The sequence below is a fragment of the Zootoca vivipara genome, chromosome 3 (genome assembly GCF_963506605.1).
Source record: "Zootoca vivipara chromosome 3, rZooViv1.1, whole genome shotgun sequence".
Lineage (NCBI taxonomy): Eukaryota > Metazoa > Chordata > Lepidosauria > Squamata > Lacertidae > Zootoca > Zootoca vivipara.
Window position 1 is genome coordinate 71,800,994 of NC_083278.1, and position 24,699 is coordinate 71,825,692.

Genomic DNA, 24,699 nt, shown 5'->3' on the forward strand with positions numbered 1-24,699 from the left:
TCATACCTCGGTTTACGACCGCCACGGTTTGCAACCGATCGGTTTGCAACCACCGCGGACCCGGAAGTGTTTACATCCGGGTTCCGTGGCGCGTGGATGCGCAGAAGCAATCTGCACAGCGCGCGCATGGGCAGAAGCGCTCTATCGGCGCTTCGCGCTCGCACATAAGAGCCGCTCCATTTACGGCATAGTCGGGGAGCGACCAGCTCCCCAGAACGAATTGCGGTCATAAATGACTGTTTCTATCCAAGTTAGTTGTATATAAACATTTGTATAAATACATTTTTAAATGACATACTGTATTCCTATGCATAACTTTGAAATACTTCCATGTTACTTTGTTGCAGCAAAAGCAACAAAAAGTATTGTTTGTGGCACCTTAAAAACTATGAAATGTTTTCTAGCATAAGCCTAGAAAGCAATACAGTGGAACCTCGGTTTATGAACACCTCGGTTTATGAATTTTCGGTTTATGAACGCCGCGGAACCATCTGGAATGGATTAATTCACTTTCCATTACTTTCAATGGGAAAGTTCGTTTCAGTTTATGAACGCTTCAGTTTATGAACAGACTTCCGGAACCAATTACACCCATGCTTCAGTTTATGAACGCTTCAGTTTAAGTACTCCGTGGACCCGTCTGGAACGGATTAATCCACTTTCCATTACTTTCAATGGGAAAGTTCGCTTCAGTTTATGAACGCTTCAGTTTAAGTACTCCGCGGACTGTCTGGAACGGATTAATTCATTTTCCATTATTTTCAATGGGAAAGCTCGCTTCAGTTTATGAACGCTTCAGTTTATGAACAGACTTCCAGAACCAATTGTGTTCATAAACCGAGGTACCACTGTATTAGTTAAATATGTGACTAATTTGGCACCATTTCAGACTCCTTGTTTACTATAGTGATTTGCACCGTATGTGTGCATGGGATAGTTACAGCCATTTCTCACGACAAAGTGCACAATAAAGCAAATGAAGAACATAAATAGTTTTTTAAAAAAATCAAAAGATGTTTACAAACTATGCAAAAGAGGAGTCAGCATTAAAAGTGCAGAATTCTGTTGTGAGTTTGGGGTCTGCATGATGCTTGAGTCCCTTCTAATTCTTGGGGTCCCAGATCCAGCAAGGGGTAAAATCTAACAGAGGACTCCATGGTTGAACTAGGCAGGAAGTTCCTTTGTGAGAGAATATGCATACAGTAGTTGCCACTTAAGGACCACCGTTAGTATAACAAAAATAAGTGATTGTGCCCTCTGGTTAAATGGGGGGGGCTTTCCCCCTCTTCACCTGGCTTGTACTTAGGAGGACAATAATCAGGGCAGTTGTTTGTGAGCTGAGAGCTACCGTAGGAGCAGGCAGAAGATAGAGAGACACAGCCATGCTTATTTTCTGTGGGAAGCCAAGGCTATGACTATGGGACAAGCAAGACCTTTTGGGGTGTGAATGCTGTGAGCCCCTCCATTTTAGGCTCGGGTTGTAAATAAATAAATTGTAAATCTGTAAATAAACTATATATCATACAACCACAGTGTGCGCTGTCTCTCATGCCAAGGAAACCAAACCCTGGGTAAGCGCATGGAACCCCTGGAATCTTGTACCACTCAAGAGATTGGGGTGACATGCAACAATACTATTAGTATCCAGGTTGTTGGAACACCCTCCTGTGAATTAAAGTCACTCAAATAGCATGTCTAGGGGGGGAAATAACCAATATGACATTTATTTGAGCAAAATATAGCATATGATTGTATAGAGCCACAGGAGTGTTCTCTTATTACAGTGGTTGTTTGTGATGGGTCACTCATAATAGCAAGCAATGATCAGAGCTATTATAACAAAATCCTCAGTTTCATGTTGAGCTTGAACCCACGTGTCCCTTGCAACATCCCAGACCCATCTGCTGGCAATCTAGAGTGGGGAAAAGAGAAAATAATTGATCAATTAGCTCAACAAAAATTTGAAAACAAATACCTTTCTTGTAGCAGGAGATCTTGCACAAAGGATCAACTCCTTTACGGACTTTTTTTTTTTTTAACAAAATTATCTGTGAATTACAAGCAGCCCCATTTCAGAAGGGACCTTGAATCATTTCACCTGCAGATGGGCATTAATTAGCATTTCCAAAATCAAGCTAAAGTAGTTTTGATAGCCCAAGCAATCTTAAATTCTGATCACAGACTCATGGAATTATTTTGCAACATGCACTCAAAATACATGAATCTCTTGGCTTCCATATACAATCATTTGCCATAATGGGCCTTACATTAACTGGAAGAACTGATCCAATGTGCATCTCTGGCTCATAGCTTCTGCTTTAACTAAAGGAAAGGGCACATATCACACAGTTACTTTAGGGCAATTTAGAAAAGCGCAGGGGGAAAACACATTGATAGAAGTTTATGGAAAGAGTAACAGTACAGAGAGTGGATGTGGGTCACAGCCACACCATGCATTTAGATCACATCGCTTCCCCCAAAGAATCCTGCGAACTATAGTTCATCTCTGCAGGAAACCATGTGTATGGTGTGGATGTGACCACGGAGATGTTTTCCTCCTGCAATGGAAGTATTTTTCCATATAACATGTAATGAATGGAATTTATTTCTAGAATCGCTACAAGATGTGGGGATGGCTTAAAATATATACAAATTCCTGGGGGCTACTAATGAACAAGCAGCAGAGACTGGCCACCATCTGAATGCAAACTCCCAGATACATCTATTGGAAACTAAATGCTGGGCTACTAATGTAGTAAAGTAACTTAATATTTCTATATAACTAGAGCATATCAACAGGTGATCTGTTTTAAATGTTTTAGGTGGTTTTTGGTGTGTGTAAATCACTTTGATGCTTTTGGTGAAATGGTGGCCATTTTATAAAAAAACATGTATTTTATTTAAAAAAACAACACTTATTTTTATTGTTTATTTCTTTACAAACCACACATTCATATAGATATAGAATATTACAAGGCGGTATGCAAACCAAAAACCACAGTATTTCAATATAAATGCCAAGCACATCAGTAAGAGCTGGTTGGCAACGAGCCTTGGGTCTGAAAGGCCTGTCTGAATGATACAATTTTTAGAAGACATCTACAAACAAGCAAAAATGACTCCTGCTGAACCTCTATTGACAAGAGCCCCACAAGGCAGGGCCTGCTGCACTAAAGGCTCAGCGCCTGGTAAAAGCCATCGGGGGCAGGGGGGGGGAACCACCAAAGGTGCCCCATCAGAAGACCTGAGCAATTAAATGGGTAGCATAAGGAGACAGGTGGTCCTGATGAGCTCTCGTCTGAGATGCACTATTCGACACAGCTATGGTGCAGAGGAATGAAGGATTTCTTAAGCAGTTAGGTTTTTGGAGGGGGTTGTAACAAGAGTATTTCTTTACTCACATTTACTGACTGACCAGTCTTTTCCACAAGAAATACTTGGACCACATACTTGTAACGGTCATAGTTCAAATCCTTGACAGCTGCTAATAAATCTTCTGTGAGGCTTATACATATCGTGGAGCCATTCTGACCAGCATATGTAAAATCTTGAAGTTTGCTCTATTGAGAATTAAACACAGAGTTGCTGGTATTCGCATAAAACACATCTCTGTGGGAGTTTTACACTCATTTTAACAAAAATATATAATGATAGTTCTCCTGCTAATGATTTTTACAATTTCTTTTTGTAATATTCATAAGTGAACACTCACACCCTCACTCCACGAAGTGGAGGCTCGATTCAACAGAAGTCTTGTACATTTTTGCAACCACAGTATTCAAATATTTTGTTTAGCTCAGTCAGTGAAACTACCTCAAGCAAAGTGTTCTTCCTAGAAGGTGTACTTCAGATTTCTATGCACAATGACTTTTATTTTAAATGGAAAAGTCCACTACCACCTCCTGCACCCTTTCAGGTATTAAGATCAGCAGAGGGAACTCTCTTGGTATTTCCACAGCCCTCAGAAGTTCTGGTGGTGGTGGCCCAGAAGAGGGCATTTTGTAACCTGCCCTGGCTTTCAAATTCATGTAAATATTCTCTTTGAGTACAAAGTTTGTACATAAACCAAGACAATTTGAATGGTTCCTTAAAATCAAAATGCATCATATTAACATAATTTTAAAAATGAGACTGATGCTGTTACTATTGCAAACAATAGTCTATTATAAACCAGTTTGCATGGTCAAATAAATTTTGAGGCATTGCGCAACTGCTAGCAGTGAGTTTGTATACTGTGTACTGTATAAAGTTTAGAAGCAGAACTAGTGAGCCATAACAAATCTTAACTGTACCTTTAAGATCTCTTCAGCTCTCTTCCTTATTACATGAGCCTCACATTTTCTATAGGGTTCCATTCTGTATGTGTTCGCATATTTTGGTTTTGCAAAACTAGCCTTGAAGAGCTCATGTCTTGCCATATCTGTAAGAGACTCATCGTCTGGGTCAAAACCTGGAATCTCATGGCTTGAAGCTCTGTGTCTCCCAATCAGTGAAGGCTGGAATACCCCATAAATAATTTAGGAATCAGTTATCACATTTTAGGCTTCAAAATAATAAGGTTATAAGAATTATCAAATAAGGCAAGGTAACAAAATTGTCCATTTGGCTTTCACTGTCATCTCTTAACTTCTTAGTTAAATAAATATATCTTCAACATATTTTAGTTATCTTAGTTAAATAAATATATCTTCAACATATTTATCCAGTTTCCAACACTGAAATCAATGGGGAGCTTTTGTTTGTAGCAGGCAGAGAGGTAGACTCAGGCTGCATACACACCCAGACGCTCCAAGCATCCCTAATTTGCCAGGGACCATGGGCGTACCCAGGATCAAAACTAGGGGGGGCAAGGGGAGGGGCCAAGGCACGGAAGGGGAGGGGCCACAAAGTGGGCGGGAACAGCGAACTCGCGCTCCGCCGGGCTGTGCCCCTCCCTAGAAGCAGGGCTGGTGGGCGGAGGCGGAGCCCAGCCCAGCGGAGCGCGAGTTCAGCGTTCCCGCCCGCCGCGCCGCGCTCTCTGGTTCCCCGCCGCGCTTGTCCTTGCCAGAGGGCGCGACGGGGAGCTGGAGGGAGGGCGCAGCGCGGCGGGCGGGAACGGCGAACTCGCGCTCCGCCGGGCTGTGCCCCTCCCTAGCAGCAGGGCTGGTGGGCGGAGGCGGAGCCCAGCCCAGCGGAGCGCGAGTTCGGCGTTCCCGCCCACCGCGCCGCGCTCCCTGGTTCCCCGCCGCGCTTGGCCTTGCCTGAGGGCGCGCCGGGGAGCTGGAGGGAGGGTGCGGCGCGGTGCGGCGGGAATGGCGAACTCGCGCTCCGCCGGGCTGTGCTCCGCCTCTGCCCACCAGCCCTGCTTCTAGAGTAGGGCAGCTGCCCTAACTTGCCACATGGTGGGTACGCCCTTGCCAGGGACAGTCCTGTATTTACAGAAGCCATTCCAGTTTCTGATTAGATCCCCGGAATGTCCCGCTTTTCCATAGGACGTCCCTATTTTCATCAGGGAAATGTTGGAGGGTATGGAGTTATCCAACGCCCGAGCCATCTAAAGGCAGCCGTGTACTGTACAGTATAAGGAAGTTGCACAACGTTGCGTGGAAGACAGAACCTGTGGCATCTCAATACTGCTAGCTACCGTAGCACCTCACTGACTCCTCAATAAACACGTGTTAGCGTGTAGGGTCTATCAGGACTCAAATCACCACTTAGCCATGAAGCTCAGTCTGGGCATCTCAGGGCTGTTAGAGGAGAACTACGTTCGAAAAGTGACTTAAAAATGCAATCGATCAATCAATGCAATCAATAAATATCGCAGTAGGGAAAGTGCAGGGAATCGTCATCGTGCGGAGCAGGGGAGAACGTTCTGCCCCGCCCCAAGGCTCAACCAATCAAGGCGCATGCGCACTTTGGACAGCCGCGCTCACCGCCGCTTACCCGGCCCAGTACTTCACTATGCTTCCTCGACGTCCCCGAGTGGTGAGAAGGGGTACTGCTCTTCCTTTTCAAGGCTTTGCCCATGGCTTTGTCCATATTCGCTCAGGCAAAAAGGGGCGGGGCGGAGGGCGGCAGCCGCTCACAAGCTTTCCGACCAAACCGCCTGATAGGACGAGCGTTGCTCGAAGGGTTTCCCTTTCCTCGATGACGTCACCAACCGCGGCAGAAGCGGCCGGGAACTGAGAGAAGCTCAAAAGAATGGAGGTAAATGTGTAGAGCTAGAAAGTGAAGAGTCGCACCCTCCGTCCGGGAAGGGGGCGGGAGGGCGGATATTTAACTCGCGTTAGCCTTGCTGCAACCTGTGGCGGTCAACCTGAGGGGCGAGGGCGTATATACCGGTAGCTGCCTCTGCCTGCAGAGTTGCTTTCTTCTGACACGTGTGGAGATCAGCATAGTAGGTGGTTGTGTTCACTCATACACCAAGCAAAGCAGAGACTCCTGCAAAGTAGGGGTATACTGGACTGCACTGCAGGGCTGATGCAAACCAGGGTCACAAATGCGACTCACCGCATTTCCAGGGCTGGATTTTTAATCCATGCTCACGTTACGCAAAATGCATCTGCATCTTGTACTTCGTTATAAAATGCTACTATTTGATGTGTTCTTCCTCAAACCAACTTCATACTGACTGACTGATTGACTGACTACAGTTCTTAAGCTGTTCCTAATCCAGTCTCTAGTCAAGTTGTGAACAATTGCATAGGGTAAAGAGATCTGAGCTCCATCAACACCCGCTGCTGTGTACACAGACAGAAATGAATTGGAACAGCCAGTGGGAAGAGCTGTAAAACAAACCAGGGAGAATGACAACTCCACTGTGCTATAAGGTGGTCGTGTGAATACACAGTCAAACCTCGGTTGTCAAACGTAATCCGTTCTGGAAGCCCGTTCGGCTTCCGAAATGTTCGACAACCGAGGCGCAGCTTCTGATTGGCTGCAGGAGCTTCCTGTACTCAAGCGGAAGCCGTGTCAGACATTTGGCTTCCGAAAGACCTTCGAAAACTGGAACACTTCCAGGTTTTTGGCGTTCGGGAGCCAAAACGTTCCAAAACAGAGGCGTTCGGTAGCTGAGGTTTGAGAGTACATAAATGTGGTATAAAGTAGGATAGCCAACCTTTGGCCCGTCATATTGCTGGATTACAACTCTCATCATCTTTGAGTCTCCTTCTTTGGAGGTCTTTAAGCAGAGGCTTGACAGGCATATGTCAAGAATGCTTTGATGGTGTTTCCTGCTTGGCAGGGGGTTGGACTGGATGACCCTTGTGGTCTCTTCCAACTCTATGATTCTATGATCTTTGACTATTTGCCATGTTGGCTGGGGCTGATGGGAGTTGGGATCCAACAACTTCAGGAGGATTGCAAATTAGCCACCCCTGAAGGCAGCAATTTTGGCCATATGCCACATTTTAAAAACATATACAGTATTTACAATATTGATGTTATACGGTGTGTTGCAGCTGTGCCTGTTGTGGGTCTATTTAAGAGAGCACTACAGCAGTTGTGTTGTTTATATTATTTTCATTATTTCTCACTTCTCATTTCAGATGCTGCTAGTTGATCCAGCCTCCACTTGCCTTTCCCCTACAGTGCACTATATGGTTTGTGAAGCTGGATTTGAGATAAAAGCAAACCTTTCTACTAGTAGCATTGTGTCTGACAAAGGTGAGATACACTGGAGAACAATCACAGAACACATACAGTATGGAGAACCAGGTATGTGTTAAAATGGTGTGTGGATTGGTTAGCTAAGGCTGCAATTCCTAAGTACAGTTTTGTGCTGTAGTCCCCATTAGACACAGTGAGACTTGCTTTTGAATTAAACACATGCAGAGGATTGCACTGCAGATCCTAGAGCTTGTTTACATGTTTTCAGGCAATCATTTTGGGCTAATTTAATGGAATTAAGGGTTAATATAACCATAGCAAACAAATATGTCCTCCTTTTACACAGACGCTGCTTTAGAAAGAATAATTATTCAGGGGAAAACTTTTCTTTTGGATGTTTATACTTCATAAGAATATGAGTTTATTGATGCCCTCCTTGACTAGGCACTGCTTTTTTGTTTTTCAGATCAAACTGTGGATTATGTAAAAAGTGTGAGATCTTTAGGACCCTTGTGTGAATCTCTTCACTTACATCTACAATCCCTTACCAGGGAGCAATTTGAAGACCGGTTTGTGATCTGGTTCCAGTGGACAAACTGCTCAGAGGTATGACATAAGTCTAGAGAGCTAGATAGAGACCCTTACCTCTCTCTCTCTGGACCAACACTGTTGCTTGCATTTTTGGACTCTCTTTTGTGGTGTTGCTGTAGTAGGACTTAGTAGCTCTCCACATGTGATGTACAGATAATTTATTTAATTTAGATTTTGCCCTCCTTCCCAAAGGGCAGTAAATAACATCTTAAAAACATTCCAATATAGATGCAGACTGGGAAAGATCTCGACTCAAAAGGCTCTTAAAAGAGGAAGGTCTTCAGTAGGTGCCCAAAAGTCAACTGTGTTAAAGGCATGGGAATTCCAAAGGGTAGATTAAACTAGGATGCAAATAAATTATTATTTATGGAGTGGGAAGACTCTTTCCTTTCATAATACTTGAAATGGCAATAAATAAATGCTTGTGAATTTTTGTTCTTAACCGAAACTGCATTTGTAAGTTTATATAGTTGTTCTGTTCTCTCACTTTAAATGTGTAGCAGGAAAGTGGCACATGACTACCCTTGGTTTTCCTTTCTCCCAAACGGCAGGTATTTCTTGAAACGTTTGACGCTATAAAGAGTCCACATGCTACAGCCATTGCACTGAGCTTAATGAAGCTTACGGCATGTTTGGAACGAGCCTTGGGTGATGTAAGTGCTAAAATCTTTGGCTCTGCCAAGCTTTAGGTTACTGAGGTCTTTTTGCACTCAAAGAAACAGTGTCTCCCTTCTTTTTCTGATGGTTTTAAGGTTGCAGGTTGAATATAATTTCCAGCTGGTTTCCATATTTAAGTGCTGTGAGATGCTTGCTTAAAGAGGTTTACTGTGACCTTGTTCGCATGTCACTAAACCATGGTTGAACTAAACTGGTTCAAATGTGAACGTGTAGCCTGATGGTACACACTGCTGAAATCGCAGGTGATTGGCTCCTCCCTTGCTCCTGCCATTCTGCTGGCACCTAAGTAATGGTTTGGCTTAGGCTCATGCTTTGTTTCTCCCCAGATAAGCCAAGAACAAACCTTAGCTGCTAGCAGCGGAGTAAGAAGCTGCAGTTTTGTGCACATTCACATTTTAAACCATAGTTTAGTGTAACTGTGGCTTAAGGCAGACCTGTAGAAGTATCTGTGGAGGATGTCACTTGTTGCCTATGTGAGCAGGGGACCCTACCATCTTGGATGAGCAGCAATGTGTCTGCCAGTGGTGCATGCCAATTGCACTATGTCTTCCAGGAGCAGGAGCTAGAGGGGCCTGGGACATTGGCTGTCATGATGAGGAGGAGCAACTGTGAACCTAAGGGGTGGAGGGAAGATGCTGGGCAAGCCCCTTCCCCCCATTCCCTCCCTTGGTACTCTGAAGAATAGACTAGGATTGCTGCAACGGAAGAAAGGGGATGTGGTAGGGCAGAGGGAGGAGATGTCTAGCCTCTCATTTCCCTTCCTCCCCATACCCTTCGCTTGCCCATGTGCAGAGCCTCCATGAATGGTTCCGGAAAGGGCAGCCCAAATGATCAAGGGGGTGGAGCAACTCCTCTATGAGGAAAGGTTTCATCTTTGGGGACTTGTAGCATTAGAACTTGTAGACATCCAATGTTGGGATATTCAGGACGGGTGAAAGAAAACACACCTTCACACAGTGCATGGTTGGTCACTTTGAGAACAGGACGCTGGACTATTAAAAAGTAACTCACTTAAAGGAGCCCTTCTCATAAGTTTTAAGAGGTTAAAATCCTCTTGCTTTTCTTTCTATGTTCCTGTGCTAATATCTGTTTGATACTTCCTTTTTTTGTTCAGAAACATTCCTAAGTTTCGGTTCGGTCCTTTTCTCCATAGTGCCCTCTAAGCAAATGTTACTGTTGCTAATTTTTATGTCATACGCCCGGATTGATGGGATGTTATTATTTTGTGCCGTATTGTTAAACTCATTCACCGGTAGTCGAGGTCTGGGCATGTGTGTGAAAGAGTGTTCAGATAAGATAGACGCTTGGTTGCTTATGGAAAATCCCTGCATACTTCATCAAGAATTTCATTTTGATTGACTGTCCGCAAGACATGGAAAACTAAAACCTGGGATCCCTGGTTTGTAGATTTTGTTTTTAATGGTTCTGCTGGGTAACTACATAGCACGTCTGTGGGAAATCCTCAGCCAAGTACTGTTTAATGGACCCTTCCTTGTCTTTACGTATGACGATGTATTATTGCTCCTTACCCAGTCCTGCTCCACACTACTTGTGGGCTGGGCAAAGCTTGTCCAGTTTTACCCCTGAGCATCAGAATTGCATTTTTACTTACGAATAGGTTCCACCATTTTCAGTGGAACTAGTAAGTCCGCTTAGGATTGCATTACATGTCCCCTCCACCCTTTTCCATTACTTGCCCCTTTGTCAAGAACATCAGTCGTATGTTCTTAATCCATTGATGTCCAATAATCTTGGACTAGTGCTGGAGATGCTTGGGTAGGATTCACATCTTCTTTCCTGACAGATAAAATCAAGGTTTACATAAGTTCCTTTGTCCTTTCTCTGACCAAGTCAGGTCCTTGGTCCATCTAGTTCGGTATTGTTTGTGTTGACTGGCAGTGGCTCTCCAAGATTTTAGACCGGGGATATTCGCAGCCCTGCCTGGAGATGCCAGGGACTGATTCCCCCCCCCCCCCATATTGCCTTTTAAACAAAAAAGAGAGAAATGTTTTGCACAATGCTTTAAACAAGTAAATTGATTTTGCATGTTTTGAGAAGGGAAAACGTGTTCTCTTGTTTTGATCTTCAGGTGTTCTTATTACTTGGCAAAGACTGCCCTTTTCTCCTGCGAGACTTGCTTGTGTCTCAGGAACTTGCCACAGTCTTCGGGCAATCAGTGGTGAGTCTCTTGTTTATTTTTATTCACAAGCTTTTAATTTTTGTCCATTTGAGTTTTAAGACTCTCAGTGTCATCATTGCTGCTTAAATTACTATGGAATGCAGAGCGCTCCAGACCTTTTGACTGGTGTTTCTAGGATCCTGTGAGGCACTTCTTTTCTACCACTTTGTGCCCAGTGAAGAGGTTTTAGAGGGCTGGAGCTGTCGGTGTGCTGCAACCCAACACCAGCACCTGACATTTGCTAGGGCCTCCTAGGGCTGATGCCTTGCTGCCCCCCCAATTGCTTTCCACTTCAACAGTGGAGTGGCCCTACTGCAATGAGTTGCAAGCCCAGCTTGTCACAGCACCACTGAGCAAGTAGCAACGGTTACGCAGCGGCGGCAATGCTATGATGGGCCAGAATCCGGCTCATTACAGCCCTGTTACTGCCATATAAGTCCTTAAGTAAGAGGGAGACTGGTGGTTGCCCCATGCCTTTGTGCTCAGGTGGGAGCAAATGCAGGTTGGATGCTGCAGTAGGAGGAGGCCAGAGTGACAGCATCTATTTGTCTCATGGGGCTCTATGGGGGCGGCATGCACACCAGCAGTAGCCTGTCCAAGGTCCTTAAAAATCTGGAGCTGTTTGTATGTCTGGAGCAGCCTCTCTCCTCCAATCCATGACACTGATGTTATGTCAGAGTTTGAATCCGTTTCCTATATTTTGTTAAAATTAGATGGATGTTCTCAGAGTGTTCGTTGGATCTCCGGATGGTCTCAATCTTCGTAATCTTCTGTGGCATGGATTTGCATCACCCCAGGAAATTCCTGTGAAGTAAGGCTGCAAGTTATTTATTTGTGGGTGGGGTTTTTTGTGGGGCGAGTTGTCTCTTTCTTACTGGTCATAGCAGTAACACAGTTGCACCACTGGAAGAATGCTAGATATGAGTCTGCTGTCCTGCAGAAGATTATACCGCTCATATCCCATTGAAGATATAAAGCACCTGAACTGAGAGCAGGATTGCAGCCTTGCTCTTTAAGCTTCCCAAACACTATTGCTTGGGAGATGTTTTAACAGTGTGTTTCTAGATCAGCTTTTGCCAACCTGTGTGCTTGCTGGGGCGAAGGGAAGTCCATCAACATCTGGAGGCGGCACCAGGTTGGCAAAGCCTCTTCTGGATGTTTCTAATTTTATTGTATATCATAATTTGCCTAGATATTCCTCTATGCTGCTTTGTTTAACGGCAGGATTGGGACAACTGCTAAAGACTTACCTCCAGCAAACTCGGTCTACTTTAGTTCATCGACCTTACGTGTCTTTCAGCAACTTGAAAGAGCTGCACGTTTTTCCAGGTGAGCATGTTTGTTGCAGCTCACCATTTGTAAAGGTTTACTCGGACCTATTATGCTTCTTGAACATTTTCTGTTTCTCATAAGCATTTTGCCCAGATCCAGAGACTTTAGTCTTTGTGGAAAACCAGGTTTATGGATGCAAGTTATGTACTGGGTATTAAGAAATCTGTTATAAGGAAAATGCCAGTGTGTGCCCGACACAGTCCTGTCCAGATTTAAGAAAACCTCAGACGTTTAAAATTTATGCTGTTCTAGCATGCATTTTTAAGATCTAGTGACCATTCAAGCTTGGGAACCATCCGAGCCCACAGATGGATGAATCTGTCTATTTCAGTTCCTCTCAATTTTTCATTATTCCATTCTTGAGTTCTCCATTTCTGTTTCAGTTTGCAAAGGTTGTTTTTTAAAAAAATTAGCAGCATTCCAGTGCACTTTCCTCCTAGTATATACATATGTATAGGCAGACTCCACTAATAGGATTTTTTGTAGGTTATTTTCACTAATATATATGCACCATTAATGCAGCAGTAAGTTGTCGCTTCTCGTTTCTTTGCTATGGACCTCACTGAGCAGCAGTATTAGAGCTCACTGTTTAACTTTGAAAGGTTTCTACATAGTTAACTGAAGAGCTGTTAGGCTACAGATCTTCCTCTAGTGGTTGGAATCTAGGTAGAAATGGTTTGTCTCCGTTTCTTCTTTTTTCAGTCTTAAATTCACTTCAGCATACAGTACGATATTTCCTCTTCATCCAAGGTCAAATTTAACACGTCTTGTTACTCCCATCCAAGGTGACAAAGTTTTATACCCCATGTTATTTTCTGCTCTTTGTAGATCTTAATCATGAATTGCTGTCTTTGGCTGATGAATTAGTAATCAAATCAAATATTGTATTAAGAACCATGTTGCCTTTTTGGATTACTGCACTATCGTCATTTAGACAACGCAGGTAAGAAGTGTAGCATGTTTTCCTAGTCTTCTTTTTTGAAATATATATAAAACCAGTTTAAGCATAGATTTATTGAGTGCTTTTTTGTGGGGGGGCGCAGGGGTACGCATACCCCTAAACATTTTGTGAATCTAAGTTTGGCCTCATTGAGGGGTAGTATTTCAATATAAGTAGGAAAAATGAGAGTACCCCTAAACATTTTTTTTAGAAAAAAAAAGCACTGGGTTTATTTATATTAGGATCCTGGGCATCATCTGTTCAATTTGCTGGCTTCGTTTGCCTGTTTGTCATGTCAGGATGTTCTACTCTCGAGTAGAACCTTGGTAGAGACACATGCCCAACTGGCATGTTCACTCCCCCCTGGTAGATCCTTCGGGAGCTTCAAAGGCTTTCTCCAGCCCGAACATCACAGTGACTGATGCCAACTGACATCAGCACACTTCACGGATCTGCACAGGTTTGCGCAGTTGCGTGACAGAACTCAGTAGCAGAGCATTTGGCTAATCTACTTTTATATAATACACTCGGAGCACTGCAACCTGGCTCCCTCTCTCTCTAGCATCAGACAGCAAAGAAAAAGAACAATGGACAATAGTCCCACTTCACGGAACACAGTAACGCAAACATCCTGTCTACGTCACTTCCCATTCCTGTGGAAAGTAAACACATATACAGTCATGTGATAGACAACAAACCCATGACTGCACACGGGGAATGAATCTCCAACATGTCATTGGTTGCCACATTCAAGTAGCCCAAGCAATCAAATGTGATATGTAAGAGCCATGACTACCCTACTATAGGAACATAGGAATCTGCCTGCTAGTGAGTCGGTGCATTGGGCCACCTAGCTCTCTAATGTCTACACTGCCCTGAAGGAGAGCTCTCAGGGGTTTCCGATGGAGAGCCCTTCTCAGCACTACCTAAAGATGTAGGCGGACTGGGTCTCGGACCTCCTACCTGCGAAGCAAATGCTGTACCACTGTGCTACAGCACTGTCGTGGAAGTTGCTCTTGCTTTCCACAAAAAGGTCTGCCCCATCAAGGTATCATTTGAAACACTTTGATGTAAATATGCTCTCTTGAGCTTTAAGTCCAAGGTGCCCATGGACAGAGTCAAAGAGTTTCCCCGTTGCCTCAAGCAGCCTCTTGGATGGCCCCAGGCTTCTAGGCCTCTCTGAAACCAAAGGCTATAGCAGGGGCTCCCAGTCTTTGGGGGCTGATGAGCACATTTGGAATTTTGTCAAGAGGAAGTCTCAAGGGTGGTCTCGCTAATCGTTTGCTATGGGAAAATGTGCCCCCCCCCCAAAGACTGGGAACCTCTCATAAAATAGCTGTGGAAATGAGTAAACACTGCTGTTCACTCACTCACTCACTCACTCCTCATCCCTGTGACTGCATACTGCTTACCCGCCTCGTGCCTTTATTTCAAATATCTGAGACAACAATATCCAGTCCAAATGAGGCTCGTTAGGTTCATATGTTTCAGTTTTTCATGAAAGAAGAGAAATGTGTAGTGGAAATCAATCTCGCTGTATATTTCTTTCAGGTATGCAGACTGTGTTATACTGTTACTACCTCAGCTGGAGAGTGGGCTTAGGTTGCTTTTCACAAAAGTTAATAAATGTCCTAGCAGACTAATAACAGCTGAGGTAATTTTTTCTCTTCATTTCTTTGTTCTTTTTTTTAAAAAAAATCATTTAATTTTCAGATTTTAAAATTTACAAACAATTGTCACACAACCAAAACACAAAGAGAATTCCATAACTTCCCATGGACTTCCCTTTGTGGGTCCCTATGTTAACTTTTTTCTTCCTGCATCTTCTCTATTAATCCAATTCTATTGAATCTCCATTACAACCATAGTCCAACGTTAAACTACAAGTGTCATTCCAGTCCTAATAATAATTTTAATTGTTTACAATGATGGCGGAGGTAATCCCCCCCTTTTGTTGGTCACTTCTAAAAAAAACCTCGTCATATTTACCTGGACTCTGTTATTAACTGGTACTACATAATGGTCCAGTTTGAATATACAGCTCCCAGCTTGCTAAACCATAGTTTGGCAGCCAGGAATGAATGATGAGATCACACACCCTGCCTATTCCCTTCCTCAGTGCACAGATTCTGGTTAGCTTGAGCGACAGTTTCCCCTTAATAGAGGGTAAAAATCAGCTTAGCGCTGGGATAGTGAGCAATTTTATTTTGATTCATTCATTATTTAGAGTGTTGTGGAAATTGTCTTGGAGGGGAATAGGGGTCTCCCAACAACTCTCATCACCCTTAACAAACTACAGCTCCCAGAATTCTTTGAGGAAAGCTACAACTGTTTAAAGTGGTATCATAGCCCTTTAAATTATTGTGTGAATGTGGCCAGAGTATGACTTAATTAAAACCAACCTGTATTTTCCCTCCAGAAATTAAACAGTAGTAACATTTTTATTTTCTCTTTTCTAGTCATCTTCTCTTTATACCACTTTCGATGAGGTGAGTTGACCATGTGGTTCATTGGAGTACGTGACATGATACTAGGGACGCGGGTGGCGCTGTGGTCTAAACTACTGAGCCTCTTGGGCTTGCCAATCAGAAGGTTGGTGGTTCGAATCCCCGTGGTGGGGTGAGCTTCTGTAGCTCTGTTCCAGCTCCTGCCAACCTAGCAGTTCGAAAGCACACCCAAAAGTGCAAGTAGATAAATAGGTACTGCTGTGGCGGGAAGGTAAACAGCGTTTCTGTGTGCTCTGGTTTCTGTCATGGTGCTCCGTTGCACCAGAAGTGGTTTAGTCCTGCTGGCCACATGACCCAGAAAGCTGTCTGTGGACAAACGCCGGCTCCCTCGGCCTGAAAGTGAGATGAGCGCCACAACCCCATAGTCGCCTTTGACTGGACTTAACCGTCCAGGGGTCGTTTACCTTTTACCTTTTGACATGACACTATAGTTGGTTGGTTGAAGTAGTATGGTTTTTTAGAAAATGATGTTCTAATTATAAAAAGAAACCTGTTTTTTTAAAAAATGCAGGATGCCTTATAAATATGTCTTAGTTATAAAGCTTTATATTAATGAAATAGTCTGGCAGTCTTTAGTGTTTTGGGTTATTTGACATTTGTATCTATTTTTTATATCTAGATGCTAGCAAAACAGTTGCATAATGAAGAAGCCAATCAGCTTCCTTTAGCTCTTGGTGAATCAGCAATGGTAAGATGATGGCTTTTGGCTTATTGCATTTGAAATGAAAAGCCCATAGCCTTCCGGGGCTCATTTATTGAGTAATAAGTGCCGGTAGAGCTTGCTTCTGAGTTGACATTGCATAGGACTGCACTTGTGGGTGTTTTGTAATAAGGCAACTCACTCTTCCAACCCGGCTGGGCTATCTTGGGTGAGCACAATGTTAATTTTTATAACATTAATTCATGCAGCACTAAGGTATAAGTAACTCTTTAAATACTGTAGGACTCAAGTACCTAAACTTACATTCTCTATTAAGCAAGCAGTTCAGTGCTGAATATTTGCAGCATGGATAGAATTAAAAGATTGTTATAATGCTTTAGTATGGAAAAAATGTTAAATGGTAATGATGAAGTCAGCAAAACCGACAGCGATGTCACCTTTGCTGGTTTTGAAACTATTCAACAGGGATTTTGTATGTTGCATCCTAATAGTGAAAGGGATTAATGTTGCATTCTCCATTTGCAGATAACAAGTTGGCATGTGAGTTAGAAGTGTCTCTGGCAGCTCTAAGCAATTGAACAATGAGAAATAATGAGTTTTCAAAATGCTCATTATTGAGCAGATTTTCATAATCATCTATATCGGAAACTTTACTTCCAGTAGGATTTTGGTCTTGTAGAAGGGAAGCAAACAAATGTTTGCTCTGGCTTTATTTCCACCCTCTCTGGATTGGATCTAGAAATGCTTTTCTACATACCGGTATCAAAGGCACCTTGCCTTCATAGAAGGGCTTTTTCTTTTCTTTTTTTACATTTCACACTACTTGACTTGTTTTTTGTAGGAATTTCTGTGGGATTTCTTGAACCACCAAGAAGGCCCACGTGTTAGAGATCATCTGAGCCATGGAGAGAGCAGCTTTAATGTTTTCCCGAGAGAAATAGCCAATTCGATTCTTGCATTTTCTATTACCCTTCTGTGCAGATTTCCCAAAGGTGACATAGCTGCAGTCAAGGTAGGGGCCAATTTTGGTTCAGCAAGACCTATTTATGTTAAACCTATGCTTCCTTATACCCCAAATACCTTAACATTGTTAAGTACAGCACAGTTAGCCTCAGTGGAATTAGTAAGTAAATTTTATTTCGGCCATTGGCCCATATCAAACAGCAATTCAACATAAAACAGCCAAAGGAATACAAATTTTACAATTTAGCCAATACCAGCTTAACAACCATTAATAATCAGTTGGGATCAATAAAATTACTCCATATATTGAATAACCTCAGTGGAATTGATTGCAGTACTATCTACAGAAAATAATTCAAATATATTTACGTTTTAACCATGAATTTTAATTTATTTTCAAACCAGGAACACTCATTCCTAAAACCACTTATGAGCTGTGCAGATTGCTATTGTTCCCAATTTCATCCAATAGCCCAACTTAAGAAACAGGTATGTTGCCTTTATCATCATCTTTGTCGTTCAGTAGTGAGTTTATCTCTCTTGAGCTTTTAAATAGACTGAAAAATAGCCACATCCACGCCATACAGTTAAAGCACATTGCTTCCCCCAGTGCTGGGGATTCGAGCTCTGTGAGGGGTAAACTACAGTTCCAGATTCTTTGGGGGAAGATGGACTTTCGACCGTCCTGTTGAAGTTAGTAGGAGACTCAAACATGTGCATACAGAAGAGGTTTGTGAGCTACATGACTCACCAAAAGAACCCAATTGAAAGTTATAGACTGTCAGAAAAGTTTAATCAGGAATGGACTCATAGCATATGTGACTTCAGGTTAGTAAGGTCTGCTAAAAAGTCAGTGGCAAATAAAAGTGTTGGGCTGAATCCTAAGAACCAACGCTCTCATAATAAGGCTTTCTGATCTCTTCATACTACATGCCTCAACATCGCCTAAAAAGCCAGTCATGAAGATCAGGGGACCTTTTGTGGTGATGTGGGATATTGGGGGGGGGGGGTTGCAGATGGGAGGCAAGAGCAGTGAAAACTGTAGCTCTCCCTTTCGGCTGATAGGCCTGCAAATTTCATCTACTTCTGTCAGAAGGGAGGGGAATTGTTTATAGATCTCTTTATCACTTTCTAGGTACTGAAGTGCATAAAAAGCATTCATTCATGGTCTGTTCTTCCTATAATGCCTGAAGAGCAAGTTCAAGAAATTGGAAGGTAATGCCTGTTTCGCCTGTTCCTTTCTGTGGTTAGAGGTGTATGTTTGGGTTTCAGATGAGAAATTACTAAGTCTACGCTTTCTTGCAAACCCTTCTTTCTATTTACATGATTCTAGACTGCTAGTACTAGACCTTGACTCTAGTACAAGGATTAAAATGTGGAGGTAACTGATGAGCAAGACATTTGGTTAGTTTGAATATATGTATGTGTTTAGGTTGTCTGTCCCATCTTATCTTGAGAGCTCATGGCAGGTCACTGTGAAAGCAAGTGATCGTGTCAACAGACAATGCACCCAATCATTTAGAACCTTTGGGGCTCCCAACCTGTCATGCTGAAAGAGACCGCTGTCTGTGACCATGGTAGGGAAATGTTGAGTGAGTTAAAGCAACAAGACTATGTAACCTTTAAAAAATAACATCAGGCCACCGCCTCAGTCAGCATCACAGTCTAAGATTTCATCATCTTAGAATTTGGGAGATAACCAAGGATAACACACCCATGAATAGATTGGTTTATTTAAGGTCATGCAAAAATAGAATTACTATTTATTTGATAGCTCTTTTTGTTCTAAGAAATACATATTTGAAGAGCTCTCAAATAAGATTCTGAGAACGATCATTAATATCTTGGTTTTCTTTTGTTTCTAAGGTCAGGAAAAGATGATGATGATGATGTTCCTTGTACGTTTGCGACTACTGATATTTTATCTCAACTACAACCCTACTTGTCTCACAGTATCAGACTTCTAGGTGATCCTGGGGAGGACGTTATAACTGAGAAGTAAGTTCTGTAAAACTTTCGCTGCTTTTTGTCAAATCTGAAAGTACACTGTAGCCCTATGACTTACCTTTTCGGCGATGCTTTTTGTCAGCTCTGGAGTTCCATTTCTATTAAATATAGGGACTGCCTCATGAGATAAGTTTGAACATTAATGCCCGTGTTCAGATGCTCTGTTCTCCAGTCCTTCAAGCACATCCTTCGTCCTTTCCTGCACATTCCTCAGATGCAGAGCATACAAGAACTCTTCTTGGTTTGTCAGAGTTTGCCATAGCCACTGGACCAGCAAACTAGCTTTAATGATCCCTCCAAACAAAGATTGCAAACTATGGTTTGTCTACATTCATATATGACAGTAAACCACAGTTTAACAAGTCCAGTGTCCCTGAGCTTGCACGCTCCTCCTCCCTCCTCCTCCTCCACAGCATAGCCACAAGGAGGGGATTTGAAGCTCCCATATCCCTTTTAGATTGGCCACAGTTTAGCATGCCATTCAAATCCCAACATTCTATCTGATTATATAGATGGAATAGATTATGCAGGTGGAATTAGCTGGCATCGATGGCAAACAGTACCCATTTCTTATAAAAGAGGCAAATGTGATTATTTCTTCAAATTTATTTAATTTGGAAGAAACAATCAGTTTGCCTCTTTTTATATCCCATGGGTGTAGTTTGCACTAGAATTAGTGTGCATTTATGGCAATCATGGTGAACATTAGTTCTATTTTATGGCAGCTAAAAGAACACTAAAGACATAATATATATTTTGTGATTTAGGTTATTGGCTGATCTCTGCAGCAGGCATGTTCATGTCCTCTTCTGCCCACGATCTGTCCTAGAGATTGTTGTGGTGCTTCGTCAGATAAGCAGCCAGTGCCACCAAGTGTCATGTCAAGTCATTTCCACTTGTGAAACCAGGTACAAGCAGTGGGCAAACAAATCGCTGAGATCACGCCAGAGGCACAACTATCTGCGCATGAGAAGGAGGTGGGTTTTTCCCCTTTACTTTTGAAGGAATGGGAATGAACGTGTAATTGAAAATGTTTTCAAAATAAACCATTTGTTAAACAGATCTCAAGTATTACAAGAGAGAGAGAGGAATAGACAGAGCAAGTGCCTATAGTATTCTAGATCTGTATTCATATACACATGTGCATATATATGTATATCACAAAGACTTGCTTAATCCCACTGAAAATGAAAGTGGGACTTGAGTCATGACTATCCTGTCCCATTGATTTTGACGGGGCCTAATTGCAACCGATGTAGTCTAGATTCTTACACAATCTATATAACACAGAGATAAGCTAATAAATGAAGCTTGTGTTCTGCAGGTATTGCTCTGTGTTTCTGACTGATGCTGAAAGTATCTCCAGGGCAGATAGGCAGGCACAAATGTTCAGGATAAGAGGGCAAGCTTAGTGAAAGTAGCTAAAGGGATACAAAGAGGCAGAGATCTGAGGGGAGAGAAAAGAGAGATTGCCAGTTAGCAAACAGCAGAAAATCTCTCCTGGCCGAGTGTCTTGAGCCAGGTGTTCCAGACTAACATAACCTCCACTTAATCCATTTACCGTATTTGACATTAACATCCTTCCAGCGCCAGATAAAAAGTATAACTTATATGCTTGCTGCTGCTTTACAGAGTCTTTTATGATTTTTATTCCATTTTTTTACTTTATGCTCTTAAAATCTGTACGCTGCTTGGAGAGACCCCTCGTGGGGCAATGAATTAATAACAGCAAGAAGAACAGTATAACAAAATGTTTTCTCGTTGGCTTGATCGTTCCTAAGGCTTTTGTTTTCAATTTTTTTTTTCTTCTAGTATTAAATTTCTATCTCCGGTCTTGCAACTAATTTTAATCTTGATTACGCTGGAACTAATCCATGTCCATACTGCTGGTGAACAGAATGCTCCTGGATATCAACGGTACCTAAAGTGAGTACATTCTAGCTTTAGTCAAGTAATACACAAAGCTCCTTTCAACCACTGATTATTATCTGACTGTTTCCACCTAGTGATTTGTAATCCTTGACATTCCTTAATCAGCTGCAATTTGAGGAATGAGCTTTCAGCCCTCTTCACTACACCACTCAACATTCTGGTGCAAGAAGAGGTTTACTGAGATACTACACCTCTTAGTTGTTGTTCGGGCTTCCCAAAGGACCTGGAATAAAGATGTTGCTTTAAATGCGTGACAGCATTTAACATGACTGGGTGTTTCCTCCCCGCCTTTACAAATTGCAGCCACTGGAAGGGGGCAGCGTGGTTCAGAATTGTCTTTCTGCCACTGCAAAAGCGATGCAGTGGTGGATTTTTCCAGGGAAAGCACCTGTTTGGCAATCTATTTTAATGTCTGATGGTTTTTGAAAAAGTGCTTTCTTTTTTGGTGTCACAATTGTATTTCCTCTTCCACGCAGGTTTCTAAAGCTGATCTTGAAGTACACGGAGAATTTGGTGACTTACACAAGCCCGGGGAAAAATAAATGGGAAGAAACGACAGAGCTTACGCAGGACGCTTTGCTGAAAATCAGAACTTTCTTAGGGAAGCAGCAAATGCTTGTGCAGTTGGCTAATTTGTAATGAATGTATGCCTCATTAGACATTTGCAGCTTTCAGTTTAATGGACATGTCTGACCTGTTTCTACACCTGTCCCAAGTTCACATTGCCCAAAGTTAACAATCAGCAACAGTCTGCAGGAGGTGTCTTTTTCCCCATTAGGATGAATAATCACATTTTGTGGACCAAGAACATGTTAACCGAGCCAGAACTGGGAATCAGCCTGACTCCTCCTTTTTCACAAGGTACTGTTCATTTGCTCTGCAATGTATTTTATAATAACGTGAATGTAATCTGACAACTCAGAGGAGTGTAAGACACATTTTTAAAATTCTCTTAATAAACTCCCTTGATTTTGTTTTTTATCTTGCCTTTGGAGTGGATGAGAGAAACAAAGTACCATCAGAAGGCAAACATGACATATGCTGTCCCTCTTTGCTTTTTCCACTCTTTGATTAATATATTTAAAAATTGATTTTGTATTTTTAAAATTCAATATTCGTTTAATTCCTGTCGGCCAAAGGAAAGGTTCACTCTTCTACAGCATCTGCTGACAGCTACCCTCGTAAATCCTGCTTTGTCATATATACGGTACTGTATCTTGCCTGTTAAGGTACAACTGCAATTAACAGGAATATGCACAAGGTGGCAATGTTGCATAATTTAAATAACATCACAGTTTTTCACCTTTGCATCTGTTCCTGCCCAAATGGTGACAAATTCTTCTTCACATTCTATAGACCTTCCTCACAGGGATGTTTCCCACTCCCCTGCAAATTTAAAATGGAATACCACTATGTTCAATTCCTTTTGTTTTCTTGTGCTGGAAGAAATCAAGTCATGCTTCTCTCTCAAACATATTTTAGTTTCCCCCTGCCAGAAATTTATGTTCTACAATATTCTCTCAGCTTAAACTACCTTACAAGGTTGTTTGGTGAATAAAATGGGGAGGGGGTGAAGAACTATGTTCACCACCATGGGCAATTTAGAGGAAAGGTGAAATAGAAATAAATAAAATGTGTAAACCTGACTTAGATGATTTGCTAATATTCACTTAATTGAGATGATCTCATTTTCTAACAAAGTGCTAATCAAGCGTTTCTCAGACTTTATGAAGCAGTTTCTCTCCCCCCCCCCCCCCCGGCTGTCTTAAAATGCTAGATTCCCCCCATGCCTATTCCCAAATAAACAAACCTAACTGGGGGTGCTTCCAGATGGTAGCTGTTTTTTTGGTGGAATTCAATCAAATTCAGGTTGCGCAGTTACAGTAGACTGGAAGGCCTTGTGCAACAAATCTACTTTCACCCAAAGACCAGACCTTTTTCCGTTAAGGGAAGTGACATGGAAGGGAAGTGTGGGACAATGCTTCGTCACATCATATAACCTCCCGGGAAACAAATCAGAACAAATGCTCATTAAATAGCCAACATAGTATAATCTCCGTGCAGACAAGCCATGATGGATGTGCTCAATAAACAGGCAATCTGGTAGCTCCCAGTTATATATGTCTAGCTCCTCTCTCCCTCATGGTCAAACTTGTATGGGTGGTATTCAACTATGCTTTGCTCAGCACAGGCCTATTGAACTTAATTAACCTAACTTAGTTGTGTCCATTAATTTCAGTGGGTTGCCTCTGAGTAAAACTCAGTTGAATATCAGCCTATGCAAATACACAGCCATGCTGTTCTTCCACCTGGCTCCAGCACAGACCTTCTCCCCTACTTCGTTTCCACGGTGCAGCAGCAGCCCTCATCATCCAGGGTTCTGTGGCAAGTATTACATGCCTCCTTTGAGCAATCTCACCAGGGTTTTTGCAACCCCACACTTTTTTTAAAGGCTCTTGAAGCCTCCACAGGTATAAAAAATAATTCTGAATCTTCCTCCTCAGCTGATATCCTGTGTTCTCTAGGGGTTTGTCCTCCCCTTCAGCTGGAGAAGCAACATGCTAGTGCCCAAGGTAGAAGGTAAAAAGCAAATAAACTCACTGTTTTGATAATTGGTTGCTCTCCTTCATTGAGGAACCATTTTCCTGAGGAAGAGTGTGGTGGTAAATAACAAGTGTGAAGCCCACACACGAGCCCTTTCTGCCAAAGCTGCGCCAAGAATTCAAAACATTTTTCAACCACTCAGGTGTTTGATGGCAAAACCCTCCTGGAAAAATGGTGTGCAGGGGAGAAGCGTGTCTGAAATATTCACGGTGTTGCCACTTGACATTATGAAGTGGCCAAGAGTTTTCTCTTCCCATTGCTTGGTTTTTGAAAAAGCCCTGCAATGCTTGCATAGGTCCAAGGCTCCCTCCACAGCAAAAGCAAATTTAGGGCAGCACGACTGGTTCTGATGCACTAGGTGCTGAGCCTAGGGAGCGCTGAAGGGCGTCGCTACTATGACATAGTGAATTGAGGAGAATGGAAGGTAAGAGGTGGAGGGGTGCCGGATTTTGAAACCAAAATCTGCCACAGTCCACAGCTTCCCACCAGCCGCACATCCTGGTGAAACACAGTAAGATAAGCAGCAAAGCCTCTCAAAAATTCTAGCGAAGTCGCTCTTTTTCGCTTCTCGTTCCATTCCCAAACCCCAAACACAACAGATAAAGCAGCAAAAAATTGGTCCCTATTTTTGCAAGTGGATACTATTTTTAGGAAACTGGCTGTATATTCAGTGCAGTTAAAATCTCTGGCTGTTCATCAGCACAGAATTGTGCTATTT

At 42.6% G+C, this 24,699-nt stretch overlaps 2 protein-coding genes across 3 annotated transcripts; one reads left to right on the top strand and one right to left on the bottom strand.

Annotated features, from left to right (window-relative positions):
• Window positions 1-1,786: 1,786 nt before the first annotated feature.
• DYNLT2 (dynein light chain Tctex-type 2) lies at window positions 1,787-6,017 on the bottom strand. The gene is made up of 4 exons (XM_035111261.1): window positions 5,923-6,017; window positions 4,293-4,496; window positions 3,402-3,560; window positions 1,787-1,912 (listed from the first exon to the last, which is right to left on the bottom strand). Exons 1-4 carry the CDS (start codon window positions 6,004-6,006, stop codon window positions 1,802-1,804), a joined length of 558 nt encoding a protein of 185 aa, XP_034967152.1. The 5' UTR covers window positions 6,007-6,017; the 3' UTR covers window positions 1,787-1,801.
• A 113-nt stretch (window positions 6,018-6,130) lies between these two features.
• On the top strand, window positions 6,131-23,603 carry ERMARD (ER membrane associated RNA degradation). Of its 2 annotated transcripts, none has more exons than XM_035108514.2 (18): window positions 6,131-6,186; window positions 7,527-7,695; window positions 8,054-8,193; window positions 8,730-8,831; window positions 10,946-11,035; window positions 11,749-11,846; window positions 12,228-12,364; window positions 13,196-13,310; window positions 14,859-14,961; window positions 15,767-15,796; window positions 16,434-16,502; window positions 17,317-17,487; window positions 17,844-17,927; window positions 18,574-18,653; window positions 19,305-19,436; window positions 20,213-20,422; window positions 21,258-21,371; window positions 21,854-23,603. In XM_035108514.2, exons 1-18 carry the CDS (start codon window positions 6,181-6,183, stop codon window positions 22,014-22,016), a joined length of 2,013 nt encoding a protein of 670 aa, XP_034964405.1. In that variant the 5' UTR covers window positions 6,131-6,180; the 3' UTR covers window positions 22,017-23,603. The 2 variants fall into 2 exon arrangements, with proteins under 2 accessions (XP_034964405.1, XP_034964406.1); XM_035108515.2 differs by lacking the exon at window positions 6,131-6,186 and adding an exon at window positions 6,247-6,376.
• The last annotated feature ends 1,096 nt before the right edge of the window (window positions 23,604-24,699 follow it).